The sequence below is a fragment of the Melitaea cinxia genome, chromosome 11, assembly GCF_905220565.1.
Source record: "Melitaea cinxia chromosome 11, ilMelCinx1.1, whole genome shotgun sequence".
Lineage (NCBI taxonomy): Eukaryota > Metazoa > Arthropoda > Insecta > Lepidoptera > Nymphalidae > Melitaea > Melitaea cinxia.
In genome coordinates this window covers 9896434-9914911 of record NC_059404.1, presented here as the reverse complement: position 1 = coordinate 9914911, position 18478 = coordinate 9896434, and the positions used below count along the sequence as shown (strand labels likewise).

Here is an 18478-nt window from a genome sequence, read left to right as displayed (position 1 = left end):
TTTAAGTTCCAAGGTGGTAGTGAAACTGTTATATCCCTTAGTCGCCTCTTATGACACCCACGGGAAGAGAGGGGGTGGCTAAATTCTTTAGTACCGTAGCCACACAGTACAGCCTTTCATTATTACTCCATAAATAATTACATACATCCACAAAATTTACTTGCAAAAACCATCAATTCTGTAAAGCTCCTACTAAAAACTTATACAGAAAACTTGTTACATATTCCAAATACAAAAACATCAAACATCTAAACCCATATTTATAGATTATTTATTTGACAGCCGATAATCTCGTACATTGCATTTTTGTTTAAAAACGATCTTTTAAATATTTTAAAACGACATATATAAGGGGACAAAGGCCATAATAATTCTTCAACTTTATAGTTTGCCTTTATAATAATATTACTTATCTCGGTAATAAGAGATAGCGATGGGTAACAAATTATATCGGGACGTTATCTTAACGTGAATTGTCGAGGCTTGGTGGTCCCGCCGGATCGCATATTGTATTTCCAGAAACGTCAACTATGTATTAATAATACTGCATTGATGTTGTATTTAACAACGAAATATTATAGATTTGAAAAGTCATAATATGTAATCTTCATAATCTTTCCACGGTTTCAGTTATTACATTACAAAAGAAACAATTATCTTGTTTCAAATATTTGTATAAGTTATAATTCTCATTTGTTTATAGTTTCAAATTTGAAATAAATACATAAGTTAATTCAAGTAGAGCTGGCGTTTATGTTTTGTTTTGTCGGCTGTTATCGCGCGCTAAGCACACAGTGAGTAACAAATGACTGTGACAACGTATGGTGTATCTGTTCCTTGACGTTTTTAGATTACAACCCTACAGGGACGCGTAATATAAATGTTTTGTTATTGTTATCTAGAGACAATTTTGATTTGTTTCAAAGAATCCTAACAGTATAATTTTATAACAAATCTTTAGTTAAATTTAAATAAATATTTACTAAACGATTCTCTTTGATAAGAATATAAGACTTATTTTGCAGTAAGTCTGCCGATACTGGCTGCTTTAATCTCTTTCTTGAATTTGTTCTATTTTTAAATTTTGCAATACAGCTCCCCATTTATTCGCGTCGCGTTTTTTGTATATCAAAAATATTTGCAAGAGTAACGTAATGCCCACATGAATTTTCGCGATAACGTCCTCCCCTAAAGACACGCTTGTCGCATTTGTCCCATTCTTATCACGGGTAAACAGCTTTTAGCTTATTCTTCGAAAAACTTTTACATCAATTTTATAGCGACTTATTTTTACCAGACCATTTAACGATGCAATTTTTAAATTCATACGTTATGTTCCCTCTAAAATGTATCCATATCATGTAATGTAAGGTATATTTGCTCTTTGCGTCACCTATAATATATCGTAAAAACTACAGTAATATAGATTGGTCATTATTATGAAGGAATTTATTTGATCATATTTATTATTATGGTTGTACTAACGAAATCATTGAATGTTTCCCAATGTCATCATCCTAATATCAAACATTTAAGTTAGTTTAATTTTTATTTTAAAATAAGGTTGACTGCACAATCAAAATAGTTAAATTTATAAAAAGTGAAGTGTAGGTACATAGTTACAAGAAAAGGAACGTTCCTACATCGTTATAACAAAATAAAAATAAAAGTATTTCCAATATATCGCATAAAATATGTATCTAAGTATGTAAGTGTTCGAATTTCGGTAGGCGACAAACTGAAAATATATCCGCATTTTTCAAATAGTACTTTAAACTTTTACGAATTTCAGCCAACTATTGTTTTACTGTTGAAAATCAAATTTCCTTCAAACAATGCAAACTTTGTCTTGTCACAATTTATATAAAATTCTACCATTTTGCCGCAAACGGCGGGCCTCCCACCTCTTTACCTAAGCCCTGACAACGCCCTCCATAAAATTGGGGAGTAGATTGTTTCCAACATTCTGCCGGAAGACACAGAATGGATTCGGACTAATACACGAACCCTTCCTTTACCCTTGCATTTAAAATAGAAAATGCCTTCGGTCGCGATTCCCGCCGGTCTATTGTCTGCTCCAATGCGTGCAACTCTTTCATATTGAAATGAAAACTGTTTTCACAAAGGTGCGATATATCCTATTAAAAACTTTCTTTAAGTGATGTTCAACCACAATTTATTGCTCATTTAGAATTTCTAAATACTTGAGATACTGAAATATATTTTAAGAAAAATGTTTTTAATTTTTGTTTTTTTTTCAGGTTGTGAATGTTTTAAATTCAAATTATGATTCCACTTTGGCAGGTCTATAATTTCAGTTTCGTCGTACTCGATCAAAACGTTATAAATTATATGTAAATCAATTCACAAATATCTATCGTTTAGTATACATACACATACGTTACTCACTTATCTATCTGCGTACATTTGTTGCTCAATCAACAATCTGATTCAGTTATTCTCGGTTCTGTGGACGCAGCGTAGCGTCACGTTCAGAAAATTGTTAAAATAAACAAGTCCAAAACGTGTGCAACATTCCAAGTTCTACGAGTAACAATGAAGTTTGAAGCAATTCTATTTATGGTGGTGATCACTGCGCTACTAGTTAAAAGCGAACATTTAATTCTTGGAGAAGCGGACAAGAAACAGTTAATTTTTCATACAAAAGCACAATACCATTCAATACCTTTTATGAAGAGAGAGAAACAGGTTTTCTACAACAGTGTCGATCAGAGACCAATAAATGTGAGTACGATATAAATAAATTACATTAGCGTGTAGATGGGATCTGAATAATACTCGACGTCCGGCGGCGTTTGCAAATGTAACAAATGTTTTGTGTAGGAGTTCCATTAGTCATGAACCATCAGCGACTGTTCACTCAAAGAATATTCTTATTTTAAACTGTTTACTACTATTTAATACTGTGATCGTGTTGCGTATAGAATGTTTTTCATTTTTACTGGAAAGTTCTAAATGGTGGCGGTCGGTCTTATCTCATGTAAGTGTACGGCGCTATTAAGTACGAAGTATCCGTACTAACATAAATGCATTAGGGTCTCTACATCAGTGCTCATGTACCAGACAAAAACATTATCGCTGTGTGTAATTAAGTTATTAATTTAAACGTTTAGAAACTAGCTGCTTCACAACAGTTATCAATAAAATATGATAACAACTGGGTTTAATAGCTTCATTAACGAATATCTTGAACATATAGTGGGGAGACCCACAAAAAATATTCAGATGAATATTTGACTTAATACAAATATTCAGTTTGAGCAAAAATAAAATATTTGACCGTCGTCATTAATAAAATTATCGCATAAGTAACAGGTTGTCTAAAATAATATTAATATTTATAACCCTCCCCTCCCCCTGGTATCTTTATTTACTTATATAACAATATTTTGATAGAATCAGATTTGAATTCTACCATTAAAATTTAAGGAGGCCTTTTTTGAACCTTGTGACAACTAACTCCGCATAAAGTGACTAACGTTCAAATATAGTATGGTATAAAAAAATTAAAATGTGATATTTCGTTTCAACTAAGTATATTACTAGTTTCTACTAAATTCTAGCAAGTTACAGGCTAAATCGTATCGTATTGTAATTATAAAATAATTCAAAGAAGTAACAAAAAAAAATAAGTACAATAAACTATCAAATAAGATCGGTAAACAAAATAAAAATTAATACTAATAGTACTGTTAGAACAACGTTGTATATATTAAATTTCATTTATTCCAGGCAATCATGGCTTATGATAATCTTCATTCATTGGCTTCAGCAGTTGTCACAGCTGGGGGCCTGGGCTACGCCTACGTCAATTTGCGACTAGAGAGTGAGCGTGGCGGGGCACTAGATTACGATATTGGCATTTATTCATAGTTATATTGTTAAGTACTAACGTATGTAGGAGATCAAAAAGTCATTTGAATACACTGTTTATTACGCAATTACATTAAAAATAAACTTTTTTTCGTTACACCATGGATGTAATCTTATTTTGTGATCTCGACTTACACAAGTGGCTTTATTATTATAATGTATATATTTTTTTATAATATTAATAATTAATGGTACTGGCAATAATGATTATGATACGGGTAATCTTAACACTCACCTTCATTACCTAGTTAGTGTTAATGAAATGTTTAAGTGCACTAAAATCCGTAATAAATTACAAACGCTTCAGCCTGTAATATCCCACTGGGCATAGGCCTCTTTCCCCATGTAGAAGAAGGATCAGAGCTTAATCCACCACGCTGCTCCAATGCGGGTTGGCGGCTTATATAAATTACAAAATCAGACAAAACAATAACGTAGGCCCACAAAAAAAATTGCTCTGTACCTTTGACTATATCCATTTAAGGTTATTAAAAATTATGCTAGCTCAAAAAAAACCGTCTCCATAAATGCATTTCTTTTTTAAGATTTTTATTTTTAGTCATTTTTGTTTTCTTTTTTTGGATTCTACTTAAAATTAGGCATTTAGGGACCAAACGGACCCCAGATTAGGGTTCAGTGCATGGAAATACATAACCGTTGATGGGTCTGGTCAAAGATACAAAGCACATATTTTTGTGTGCCTGTGTTTTTTAATGTCAAGCTATGTTATTTTTGTAACACTATCTTGGTATTTTTTTTAAAACACAAAATAGTATAGAAATGTGAAAGGGCAAATTGTATCAACGGTAAGATGTAACACAGAGTGCGGTGTGACATCAGACGCAAATTGGAGGAGACAACATGCTTTTAGCGTTGACTGAGACGCAGCCCCTGCGGATAGTGGCAGAATAGGATCAACAACGATGATTGGTACAAGTCATAGGATTTACTGTTCATTTATCTAAAATAATTAATTTGATTAAAAAATCCCTACATTTTTACTGATAAACGTGATATGTAATAATGTACTAAATTTTCAAATAGGAATGATGTATCCCGAGAATGTTCGTAGTATCGTTTAGTATGTCTAGTTATGTTGTAGAGAGCTGGTTGATTGAAACACATATTTTTACAATAAATGTATAAATAAATAAAACTAATAAAAACAAACAGATATTACACCCTGACTCGGGATGGGAATCGAACCCCTGAAAACTGGAGTAGAGAGTATGATACATACGAACAACGTCAAGGGACCAGTCAAAGTAAATACATTTACTAACAAACAATTACAGATAAGCTATCAACATAAATGACTTGAAGATTTCTAATAATAATTTTTGTAGTAGAGTTTTTGTTTTTCAGTTCTTGGACCAACATAATACTTGCGCTTTCATAGTTACTAATATAAGATACTGTTTTAAGAAGTTGCTTCACACTATACAAAGTTATAAAAATTTCACGTTGCTCTTGTCTTGGTAATGGTTTTAGTAAAGTTTGAACTTCAGATACGTATATATCAAGAATATTCACAAAATAATGGGTAATATGAATAAATAAATAAATAATGATTTTTTTATCATAACATAAAATTTGAGATATTAAAACTTATTAAGAAAAGTACATAAAATTAATTTAAAAATATTTATTCATAATAAAAACATTAAATATATTTTTTTTAATTTTAGACAATATTTAAATACAATAAAAAAATCACCAAAATTACGTCCTATTTTAAGCTCGAAATTTTTGTACTGTTTTAATATTTTTAACGATAATTTGAAGTCGATAAAGTTTTGAATTTAGAATACATTTTAGTTTTAACTTATGGTGAGATTAAATTGTTTTTTATCGCTACTACAGCAATGTCACAATCTTAACAAAGCACTATTTTATCTTGAAATAGCATTTCAGTCAAATCAAAAAGTCAAAAGTCAAAATATGATGATAAAGATTTTTCATAAGTTATACATTCAATAGTAAAGAAATCATTTTTTAAATCTTAATTATCTAATTAGATTTTCAACATTATTTTCAACAAGTGATCATTACAGATGTACTCGTGGTTTGATGCTAAATCAAAACGCAAAAAAAAAACAATTGGTTAAATACTTAAAAATAAAGATACTAGTATTGACACAAATCATTCCAAGTTTTGTTTAAATTATTTCAGCACTATCGGCATGATGTACGGCTATATGGATACCGACAGCCAGAAAGGCATTTATAGAAAAATGAAAATCATTGCAGTTTTGATTTCAGTTTTGATGACCACGAGTCGTCTAAAACTTTTCAAAATATTATCAAGATGAAGTGTGTAACCGTTTTAATACAAGGGTAGAAAATAATACTATCCTATAAAAATACAGCTTGTTCAATTTTTAATTAAGCATTTTATTCAAAGTATAGATTTGCTTCGCAGTGGAGACTTAATAAATAAATACACACACGGTCGTCTGTTCCTAAAGTAAGCAACTTAATGCTTGTGTTATAGGTAGCAGCCGATTGGTATATCTATTATTATTTTTTTTTTTTGATAAATATACTTGTAAATAATTCTATATACAAACTGTGCCAACGGGCTAGTTCAAAATAAAATAGACATCATAATTATTAAAACAAAATTAATATTGAATGTAACTAACTATTAACTAATTAAGAATTTTCTTGAAAAGTGTATAACAATTTAATTTATCTCGCTATTGTTTCACCAATAATTCTCTATCATTAGAATATTATATTATATTTAATATACAAAACACTGAAATGGTAAATGAAGCTTTTAATTCCACGCTGCAGGGCCCGAGGCTCTTCTTATTAAAGAGATTTCTAAATAATCCGCCATGCCGTGTTACACTGAACACATTGAGTCTAACTACTTTGATAACTTTAATTTAGTCGCCATTTTGACTGTATTTATGTTAATATTTGTATTTATATATTTCTGAATTTGAATTTATATGAACACTTAAAAAATTATTTGAAGTTCAAACGTAAAGCAAAATTGAAACTAAAAACAGATTTAACGAGAAGTCCAGCCGAAAAAACTAATTAATTATAAATCAAAATATTTAGCACTAGTTGCTGCCCGCGACGTCATCTGCGTGAACGCTATACAGCATCAAAAATACCTACGATTATACATTTTAATATGACATTCATTTAGCCGTTTCTTCTTTACATTTCATATCAACAGAAAAATCTCATAGATGGCGCTGCTTTAAAATTGTCTTGTCTACTCATATTCATTTAACTATGTTTATTGGCTTAGTTACTTATATTGCGTGATTTTTATAGTGTGGAACTAGCTTATATAGCATGGTTATTAACATAATAACAACAATATTCAAACATGCGTCGTTAGATTACACGTTGTTACAGAATGCGTTGAGGAAATAAAGGTTCACAGCTCGTTCCCGGTAGGTGATAGCATGATAATATGTAGCCTATATGTTGACCCGACTTCTTAATAATAGTCGTGCCAAATTTGAAGTAAATTCATGCGGTACTTTTTGAGTTTATCCCAGACATACATAACAAACAGATAAACAGACAAACAGACAAACAGACAATAAATTCAAAAAACTATATTTTTGGCTTCGGTATCGATTGTAGATCACACCCCAAGTTTTCTTTTAAAAAAATATTCAATGTACAGTTTTGACTTTCCTACCATTTTATTATATGTATAGAGATACGTTCATAGTCAAGTCTACCTATTACATATATCTATTTTTCCTAAACTTAAATCATTACAAACAGAACTCTTAGCAATAAAACACAGTCTAGCAATATTTAAAGCTGCTTTTATCAAGTAATCAATTTTTATTACTAGCCCAATTAATTTCTAACATGATATTTCAAGTCGTGACACGTATTAAGTGTCACTAAATCAATCAATCTTCATAGCGCTTATATCGCTTTATCAAGCGCTGTTAATTAAAATCGAAGTGCACTACAAAGTTCAACACTAAGGTACGGTGCTCAAATTACAGCGCTTTGTGCACTCAACAAATCGATATCGGGCTAATCCAACCCTTCGGCGTGCCGGTCAATTAGTGCATGCCGTCCGATCCAACCGATTCATACGACCTATTACCTGGACATATACCCGGCTTTAATTCAAATGGACTCGGAATATCAGTCGTTTAAAGCAAGTAATGGTTGTGCCGATTCTGCTAACTGAATTTTTACTTTACAGCGCCGAAAATGTCCCTGAAATTCTATCCCAGACACAATTAAAGCCGTTTCTTTCATTTTATCTGTATTTGTATTTGAAAAATGTATGCATTGACAGTAAATATATTGTAATTCTTGTATATTTTTGGATTCCGTAATCAACAAGGTATATTATTTGTATATTCGTTACATCCGTCTCTCTATTTGTCTGTCTGTCCTTGACTTCACTCAATAAGTTTTTATATCAAAAAGCTATACACATTTTAATCACTTGAAACAAAGTGGTAAAAAAGAATTCATAAATGTTTTTTTTACAAATGTATAGAAATAAAATTGAAATAAATGATTGACTTGATCTGAATCAAATTAAATACTAAATATGAAAGTTATTAATAGTATTGTATGTATTCCACTATGCGCTTTGGATATTAGGATTGGATCGTAATATGCATTTACTAGAACGACCCCATGCTTTTGATACACGAATACCATGTACTGGTAGTATACGTTTCCGTCTGATACGCGTTTCGAGTATTTAGCCAGGCACGACGTGGCCAGGAGTCTTTTGCTTATATGAACTCATAGTGGGAGCTGAACTACCGGATAGTGAGATTATTTGCAGCGTCTTTGTCTACTGAATATTCATCCGAATTTAGAGCAGGATCTTGGAGCTCAAGATATGCATAGAGTTTCTGATCCTTATAGTCCTAACCTCCTCTGGCTTACGTTTTATAATTAAAATTTTCAAAAATCCCATAATTATGACAATTTTTATGTTTTACTTTTGTAAAAAAAAATTAATGATTGAAATTGTAATGAGAGTAAGAGTATTTCAATGAGAATTATACATTTTTGTTGTTGTTTTGTATCATGTTGTATCTACATATCGTGTGTGTGTGTAGTAAGCATAGATTAAAATTAAATTATAAAATGCAGAATTTTTAGCTAGTTAATAGTATGTGGTAACCCAGTCCTCAGTCACTTGTGGTGTAAGATGTATTATTCATTTAACATTACGTATGCGCTGGCAACAAAGGAAACTAAATTGTTACGTCCGCTGTTCCTACAATTGCATTTACTCATACCTGTCCCGTTATTATCATTTGTAAACAAATTTAGTCTTTGAAGTACCTTATTAAGACAATTTCCTCAGTTTTACATAATAAAAATAGTATAATATTTTATTTTTATCCTTCTTCGTGGTTTAATGAAACATAGACTAGGTATCATATCGCCTTACGGAGGTGTCGATGATGTTAATATTGATATTATTATTAAAGAAATAGATAGAAAAAATTTAACCATATTATACCCTCAAGAAGTTGTGATAAAAATACGAAACTGCCAAATCAAAAATTAAACACAAAAAATATATATATTAAGAAAGTATCGCTATATATACGATCTTATCGCTATTTAGCGATAAGATCGCCTTTGTACATCTTGTATTGTATCTTTCTTTATATGTGTCTGTATTTTGGTGTACATTAAGAATAAATAAATAAATAAATAAATAAAGGTAACTTAAATTAATGTGGTATATAAGCCATAGTAACACAGCTGCTCAAGTAGACGGAAACCTTACGCTATCGAATGTAACCAGCGAAAAGGGGTTAGTGTGCTGTTAGGTAGGAAAGGAGGCAGCAAAAAAGAAGCATGAGGCAGATCCTTCGACTACCCCTACCTACCGTGGATGACTAGGTGGAAGAAAATGGCGATATGCGTACATCCTTCCTCTACTGTAGCGTGAAGAGGTCTAGAGATGCCCTTTGCATCCCAAGGGATCTTCGAGGCTTAACCTCAAAAGTAAAGTGAAAAAAGTAAAGATACCATTCCTTCTATAAGTTCTGGTAAAACTGGAACATCATGCGGTAAGTGCGTCACGTAACACATAACGTGCATCGTGGTAAAAACTAAAATGTATTAAAAGAATATATATATTATAACATATTAAAAAGAATATTTAATTATGACGTATATAAATTGCACTTGAAGTACAAATAGTATGGGCAACTAAGTTCTCTTGATGATTATTCACTTTTTTATTTGGCCGTGGATGTTGTTAATCATTACATAGTATAAAACAAAGTCGCTTCCCGCTGTCTGTGTGCTTATATCTTTAAAACTACTCAATGGATTTTGATGCGGATTCCAGGGAAAGGTTTATAATACATGCATAATATAGTAGAGGAACTTTGATAATTCTTGCAACCGTGAACAGCCAGGGCTGGTCGCTAGTTTAGAATAAAATACAAAAAACGTATACCTATAAGTAAACATAATTACTTTATCGATTGTTGGTCTTATGTTCATCTCTGAAAGCTTGTTTAAGCGTATTACCGAAGCCTACGTGCAGTTGAAATTTATTGTATTTAATATATTATATAACGATAAATGTCTACAAATAATCATAGTTGTTTATTATCGATTATTGTTCTTATGTTTATCTCTGGAAGCTCGTGTATTATATTACCGCAATCTACGAGCGGTTCTCTTGATGATAATGTTATTGTTTATACGGACTTTTATGTTTAAGATAAAAGCTGAACGAAAGTTACATGATTTCTATCATTATATTGTCGTGTAAGTGATATAATCAGACTTTTTGTTGTGTTGGTGATAAGTACCTATAAGTAAGAAAAATTTACGTATTAAGTCTAATAACAACATTTTCGAGGAATATATTTAATTGTATTATAAATTCATTTAACGTACCTACATTATATTATACCTGTATTATTAATGGTATTTGAAACAGTCTTTGTAAAATGATGCGACTCAAGTTTAGCTATTGTTCCATTTAAACAGCTACACAAATGCTTTCTAAACAGAATATTCAATTAATTCACGTATTCAAATATTTGCTGAAATTTATTACGTTTCGTTTGAAATCATTATACTCGTATTATCTCTGTGTAAATCATACATTCTATAGAAATAATATGATAAAGCTTAGTGTTTTGATCGTTTTTTATGTGGCTGATGAGCATTGAAAACCTTATAAATTAAATTTAGTCATAAATTACTATATGAAAGAATCACGCGCTTGAGGCAAAAATATTTGCGTTCCCTAATACAATTTAAAGTTTTGGAGCCCACATGAGGTATGTCTGGTTACCATGGCAACGCCCTAGCGGCTGGTCCGCTAAAATTTCCCAAATGTACACTGTTTACGGATAAAGGAAACGCTTTACCGAGGTGAATATCATTACTGTTTAGCTTTTCCTGATCATAGCAGCTATACATTTTTATATATAAAAAAATCGTTAATAGATAAAATTAGTTGTAGACATGTAATTGATTCTCATTTTAGTTGTAAATACAAAGAAAGATAAACAAAGAAAGTTAATTAGACAAATAACTATTTAAATTATATTAACTGTCATATTTTCAACATTGAATAGTTTGCCAACCAAACTTCCATATCAATATATTAACAACGTAGGTACACACTTTATTTTTATTTTTTATTTATTCGTTATATTTTTAACTAACAAAAATTGAAATAAAGAAAAGAAGAGGAAATAAAGTTACAACAATTTCAAACAGTAGTGGTGCTAGTACGACTTAATTCTTTAAGAAATACCTTTCAGTAAGCCTAAGGGAGGGACAGTCGTATAAAAGGCAAACCCAGTACGTACTTACATACATTATTAGATAAGCAAAATACTAAGTACCTACTCAAGATTAAACAAGTACAATAGAAATAGGAGCCAACAAAACGAAATACGAAAAAAAAAATAGAAAATAAAATATGTGTCTAAATTTTCACTGTGACAGTAAAAACGATGTTTCATGTAAAACGATACAAAAAAGGTTTTATGTCCAAACCAACGCACCTGCGGACCATTCGATCTCTATATTTATTCGCCATACATCACTATGGGTGTGACGCGTACATCCCTACATATTATAACAATGTGTTTTACTATCGAATCATTAAATTTGCAAAATATACCTAAAACTCAACAATAAATGATACTTTATATGATGATACTTCATATGATATAATGATAATTATACTAATAAGTTGAACTGGATTTAAATGAATTAACTGTAGGTATGCGTTTCAGTGCTACGCAAAGACATTTTCCCCACATTAAAAAATAGTTTGAGCTTAATCCACTACAGTACTCCACTACAGTTTTGTGGATCATTTCGATATAATTTAATAACAATGGCAATTAAGTGTCCATTATAATAGCCGAGACAGACGCCTTTATGTAATCTCCGAAGAATGGTGGGCAGACTCACGAGAATAGAAGCCCAGACCAGAAACAAAATAATACCTACTTGTACAAATACAAATATCTACCCTAAGCGGTAATTGAACCAGCGACCGTCACCGTCAAGGTGACTAGTACCACAACTCTAGAACGCTAGTGATGAAATTCAAATGACTTATATCATTTTAATATGGAGCTATTTACATCTAGATTTATATGTAAACAATTTAATATTAGGCTTCATATTAAATTATTTATTAATGAATATCGTATATCTAAAATAAAAACGATGGACACGAGGTAATACTTCGTTCAATACCAGAGGTTTGGTTTTAGATTTCATTTGTATGTTTTTTTTTAACACTGATCAATGCTATAAGACTGTAACACAAAGACGTCTCATACTTTGTCGGAAATGTTGTAGAAATACCGTGCAAGAAACTCTAAGACTAACACATATGTATATACATCTGCAACCCGGAAATGGAATCGTGGGGCAAATTAAACTTTAAATCCTTCGCCGTAAAAGGAGAGGGTGCTTTAACGTCTTTGTACGGAATTGTTAAAAATAAATTGAAAAACATTTATGCGTATTTAATTTTTGTCATTGCTATTGCTTGAATTTCTATATATATATAAAAAAAAAGAACACACGATATTTCGGCGCCGTTGCCGGGGCCAGGGTCACGGATGGTCACCTGGTAATTGTGGTAAGTCCCATAGACTCAGGTGTGTTTGAAACCGTGAAAGCTTAAATACTTATAAAAATGGTAAAAGATATTTATGTAACAAACCTTATTAAAATAGGATGACATTGTTAAGTAACCCAATCGTCTCTAGATGGCGCTGACCTCAGTAACACCACGCTATCAAAGTTATAAGGAGGAATGAATATACCTTACTGGCTACCATATATCAAAATGAGAATGAACAATGCAGTTGAAGACATTCCTTTTGACCGGTAGCTCTCAGAAAGTCTGATTCAGCTAGGATAAAGATTATCCTGCGCTAAGTTCCTCTCTACTACCTCCTCCCTACCGTTCGTCGTGTCGCCGTGCCGTGGTGCCGCAAGACGCAACTGCGTCGTCTGGTGTCTCCACACCCTACACTTTGTTAAATTTATAAATTTTAAAAGCATAAGAAAACAAAAACCAAGGTATTGAAATATTAATTAATTAACAATAAAGTTAATTCAATATATGTTTTCTTCAATATATTGTAATAAATGTATGTTTCTGGTGTAATTACAAGTTGTAAGTACAGTTCCCCTCACCAAGCTCATTCGTTACTAATGAGCGTAGGGGATTCAATATTATTGGACAGGCTCTTGAAGAATCACTACGGCGTACTAAATGTAATAAGATACATCTGGGGAGATACAAGTGAGTCTGTATTATTGGATTCTGATAGAAATAAAATCATATGTACCACTATACGAATAGAAATCACAAAAGCATAAGTCAGTTAAATCTATGTTTAATAAAAATAATATACATAATAGGTGTATAATAAATAAGATGTGCTTGTCTCGACAACAGATTATTTCTGTTATATATTGCATTGTATAGCATACCTAATAGTATTTTATTACATACTATCTATATAGTACCTAAAAACAGCACATCTGCACTTTTGAGCCTGCTTTATGACATTATATCTCACTACCGCAGGTTGGCTGGAAGAGATCTCTTCTAGAGATAAGTCCGCCTTTGCATACAAAAATTATAATATACTGTATATTTATTATTTTATTATTATTATTATTAGCTGCAATTAAAAATATATATATATACTTCTAACACACAAAAATTAAATATTCACAGAGAGAAATCACATGAAGTAGTGAATTAATTCAAATATAATTAAAAAATATATATATACAGATAAAGATTTATCATAACACAGAAAATATTCCGAAAACATATAAAATAAGTAAAAGACCCAACAATAGATTATATAGGTACCTATGTATGTAATTAATAATTATTTTTTTACAAAGTTTCTTCTCTTATCTACAAGCTACGAGGCTAAGCTGATATTTATATAACATATTATATATATTATTTATATTTTTACCTGATATTTATAAATTAATAAATTTAGCTAAATTAGCATGCAATCAATAGTAATTAAAAAAATTTGAATAATGAAATAAATACGTAGAACAGTTTACAGAAATACATTACCCATTAATGATGTGAATAAAAAGTATATAAATCCCCTGCATAAAAATGGATAAAAATAAGGGCACAAATCGAACGGAGGGGATATTTAAACGAAAATCCCGATACTCTTCGAATAGACGGAATATATCACAGTAGAGCAATGAAAAAAGAATCCATCGTCAGCAACTGTCGCTACATTTTATCTACTGCGATAAGGGCTTTTACACCCTGACACTTGTTATAAACAATAATAAAAAAATAGCAGGCAAATATGCGGAGATCAATTTAAAAAAATCATAATTTCTATTCCTTTTTATTTTCGTCCAAAAACGAATGACGGTGAAGGGAAAAACTTTATTACTAAATTTAACACTTAGATAAAAAAAAGATACAATTACAAATATCCGGAGTGGTGTGATCAAAGTTTAGGTCGTCAGTATTAAGTCAAAACTTACATTACCAAATAAATTAAGTCACATACACCATACAAAAATACATACATATAACTGATACTTTCAGATAGTATACAATCAACACCTATAATAATCAACTTGTTGCTAGGTAACAATAAACAAAGTCTAACTAAGATGTTTATACCGATCTTACTTTCCAAGTAAATTCGGATTCTTACAGTTTCAAGTTGTTCAACAAACTCCGTCCGTAAGAAGCCTTATAGAGAGATTTTCTGATTTTAGTTGGGATTTTCCAGGACTTATTCGTTTCGATGTTCTATTGAACTAAACTTTTGTTTAACACGAATTTCAACATATCCGTAAATAAGATAACATTACATGAGATTTATTTCTAGCGTTCCTACAACGTGTGAGATTATCGACAGTCAATCAAAATAAATTGTCTATAAATAAGGATTTAGATATTTTTCTTATCCTGTTATATTCGAAATAGTTAACATATGTTGTACCTATTTAATACCCTGTAATGTTTTACAGTAATATTTTTCTGTACTTTTAAACTATACTATACTGTACTTTTAAACTATTAATATATTCGTTATAGATAAACCCCGCAACTTTGCTAGAGTTGAAGGTTGTGGTTATTACTTCACCCCTGTGCTACATAAATCTTTAGTAACATAAAATTAATATTATTGGCTGCCACTTCTTCATTGTATTCTATTGTATTACGTTGTATGAAAAGCATATTTCGCGCAAATCCTGTTAGGTAACATCGTCTGTATTACTTCATAGTACTAATAAAGGAAATTAAAATAGAATACACACAAACTGATATTTTTTTATAAAATTAAAGTGTACGTGTATCTGTTCAAACAAATAACAATTGAAAGAAAACGCTCACTTCTGCACGATAAACTCAACTCAATAAAAGATGAAGTTTAAAAGAAATTCAGAAATTCAAGCTCGTCGAGTGAATTCCTAGAAAACGTAACATCGTACGATTCTAGCTATAACAATGTAGCGGGGAATGAACTCGGGTAAATCCGGGCTTACCAAACAATCCCGCCTTAACCCTCACTGAGACAGATAGCTGAGAAATATACTTTATAACTTGTATTTACGATTGCTAAACAAAATCTATAAGGACGTGTTTGTTCACAGAATATTCGTATTTTATCAATGTGTTCTGAGAGTTAAATTGGTAGGTTTACACATGATCAAATATTCATTTTTAATTTGTTCATTTCAATGAAATAAACAGTAAATCACAGATCATAAACAATTGAAATACATAATATTACAACTACATTTTAAATCCATGTAACAGACAAAAACATTCATGTATAATCTATATTTGTAAAGCCTTATATCATATTGTTATGTTAGTATATAATGTCTTATGTACTTTAGTATTATTACTTTAGAAACACAGTGCCCTGTTAAACTGCGCATTGTTTTTGCTGCACTGTTTATCACATAAATTGTATCTTTTTTTCTTCTGTAAATAAATAAATAAATAAATAATAAATAAATAAGACGTGAGTGTTTTCATTTTGGAATTATGTTTTTTTTTTATTACGTTCCTTAGATATAGTAGAATACATAATTACCAGCTTTATTTTTTTTTAAGTATATGTGCCTGGCTTCCGCTTGCGCTTTGTGCGCTCTTTTTTATGCCATCATATATATACCTATATATATTAGTCTAATAGGTTTAATACGTCACCACGACATATCTATTGCTACCTTACACGATAAGAAGAAATTGGGTATGACGTGATAGGAAAAATTTAAATATATACACGTAAAAACATTGGCTTTCTTGTGTGTAATGTAAGTTTTATTATCATAATTATAAAATAATTACAATTAACAATATTATTTTACGTAAAGATATTGTTTTTAAAAACACCTTTAAAATAGTGTGGGTAAATATTTTTGGGAGGTATTGTATTGCATATATATATTTATTTTACGCTGCATAAGTTTCTCACAGTAATTGTGGTTAAATTCACACACACATTCACAGTTAATATGGTTGTTGGTCGAAAGTACCAAAACTCCAGGAGTTTGAGAGACCTACAAAAACTTTTGGGTGAACTGAAAAAATAATTATTAATCAAAATAAAAGCAATTATTCGACCCTTTTCATTTCAGTATGTTTTAATGTGTTGAAAATAAAAGTTTTTGACCTAACGAGTAACGTCATTTACCCTTTTAGAAAGAAATAAAAAATATTTTAAAATAATGATTTATTTTGTGTCATGAATCACGTAATTCATTGAATTAATTATTTGAGTTATGTGTGTTTATATTAGTGTGTTATTAACTTGAATTTATTACTAAAAGCTATTTAATAAATTGAAATTTTAAAAGTATTACAAATTTTAAATTTACGAATTTCAAACAAAATAACAATATTTTAATATTTGAACCCTTTGCACACACGATATTCATCTCCGTCGATATGTAGAAACACAGTGTTGTCAAATCGTCTAATTAAACATATTTATTATATCACTCCATACTTTAGTGCGTAATTTATTATTTATATAAATACAAAAAAAAAAAACAAATCCTAATTATGAACATTAGTATTTAACGGTATGACAAAAATCATTGTTGATTTATCCACATACCGGTATTCGACAAAAATCATTGTTGAATTATCCACACATCCGACATCGTATTCTTACAATGTCAAAAATAGTATATGTATACACATAAATTGGGAAGCGTTCATAGCCCCCTCCTACCCGACGGTTAGTATATCTAGGTATGTTTTGCTGTCAATCGATCGATACATTCCATATAGACATTTCAATATTACTTTTATTAAGAACTAAGATAACAGACGATGTCCGAGTGAAAGATTTTTTTAAAAGTAGTTTTTAAATACAATGAAATTTCAAAAATACGAAAATACATATGTTCTTCATTGTAATGTGAAATTTTGAATAGTTACGAGTACTGTAAACTCAACTTACTATAGACGGCGCCACGGTCGCTTAGACCGAATATAAAATCATCATATCAAAAAAAATCGATCTAGCGGTTACATCGTTCCATAGCTTCCATAATTGGCTGAAGCACCGACACGGTAAGTCGGAGATGCAGGTTCGATCCCCGCTGGAACGGTCGATTTTTGATATGATATTAAAAATTGTTTATACATATCTTCCTTTATTTCCCTTTAGTACTTATTATAATATCTGAAGGTAAAGATTTAGATGTAAAACTACCTGATCATTAGACAGAATATGATAACATAATGACTAAAATTCTTATTTAGTTATAAAAATGTTTGTTATGGATTTGGTAAAAGGTAGTGAAGGCTACAAGACACTTCACGGGCTTATATTAAGTACAATAATAAATTACAATATAATAATGAAAAAAATATTTTTAACTGCTCTTATAAAACATTAATAACACTTATAATTAACAAGTTCCTAATATATCATGCTAATGAGAGACTTAATGAAATTATATTATGCACATTAGACGAACAGCACATAATAGGTAATGGTGGTAACTTAACACCGAGTTCACTTAAACTGAAACTAAGTTATTTATTTATTTATTTAAGAAACACAAA

The 18478-nt window shown here is 30.5% G+C and overlaps 1 protein-coding gene across 1 annotated transcript; it reads left to right on the top strand.

Moving 5' to 3' along the window:
* The first annotated feature begins 2404 nt into the window (after window positions 1-2404).
* LOC123657677 lies at window positions 2405-3994 on the top strand. Its single transcript, XM_045593201.1, has 2 exons — window positions 2405-2745; window positions 3754-3994. The coding sequence occupies exons 1-2, from the start codon at window positions 2557-2559 to the stop codon at window positions 3892-3894; spliced, it is 330 nt and encodes a 109-aa protein (XP_045449157.1). The 5' UTR covers window positions 2405-2556; the 3' UTR covers window positions 3895-3994.
* Window positions 3995-18478: the final 14484 nt, after the last annotated feature.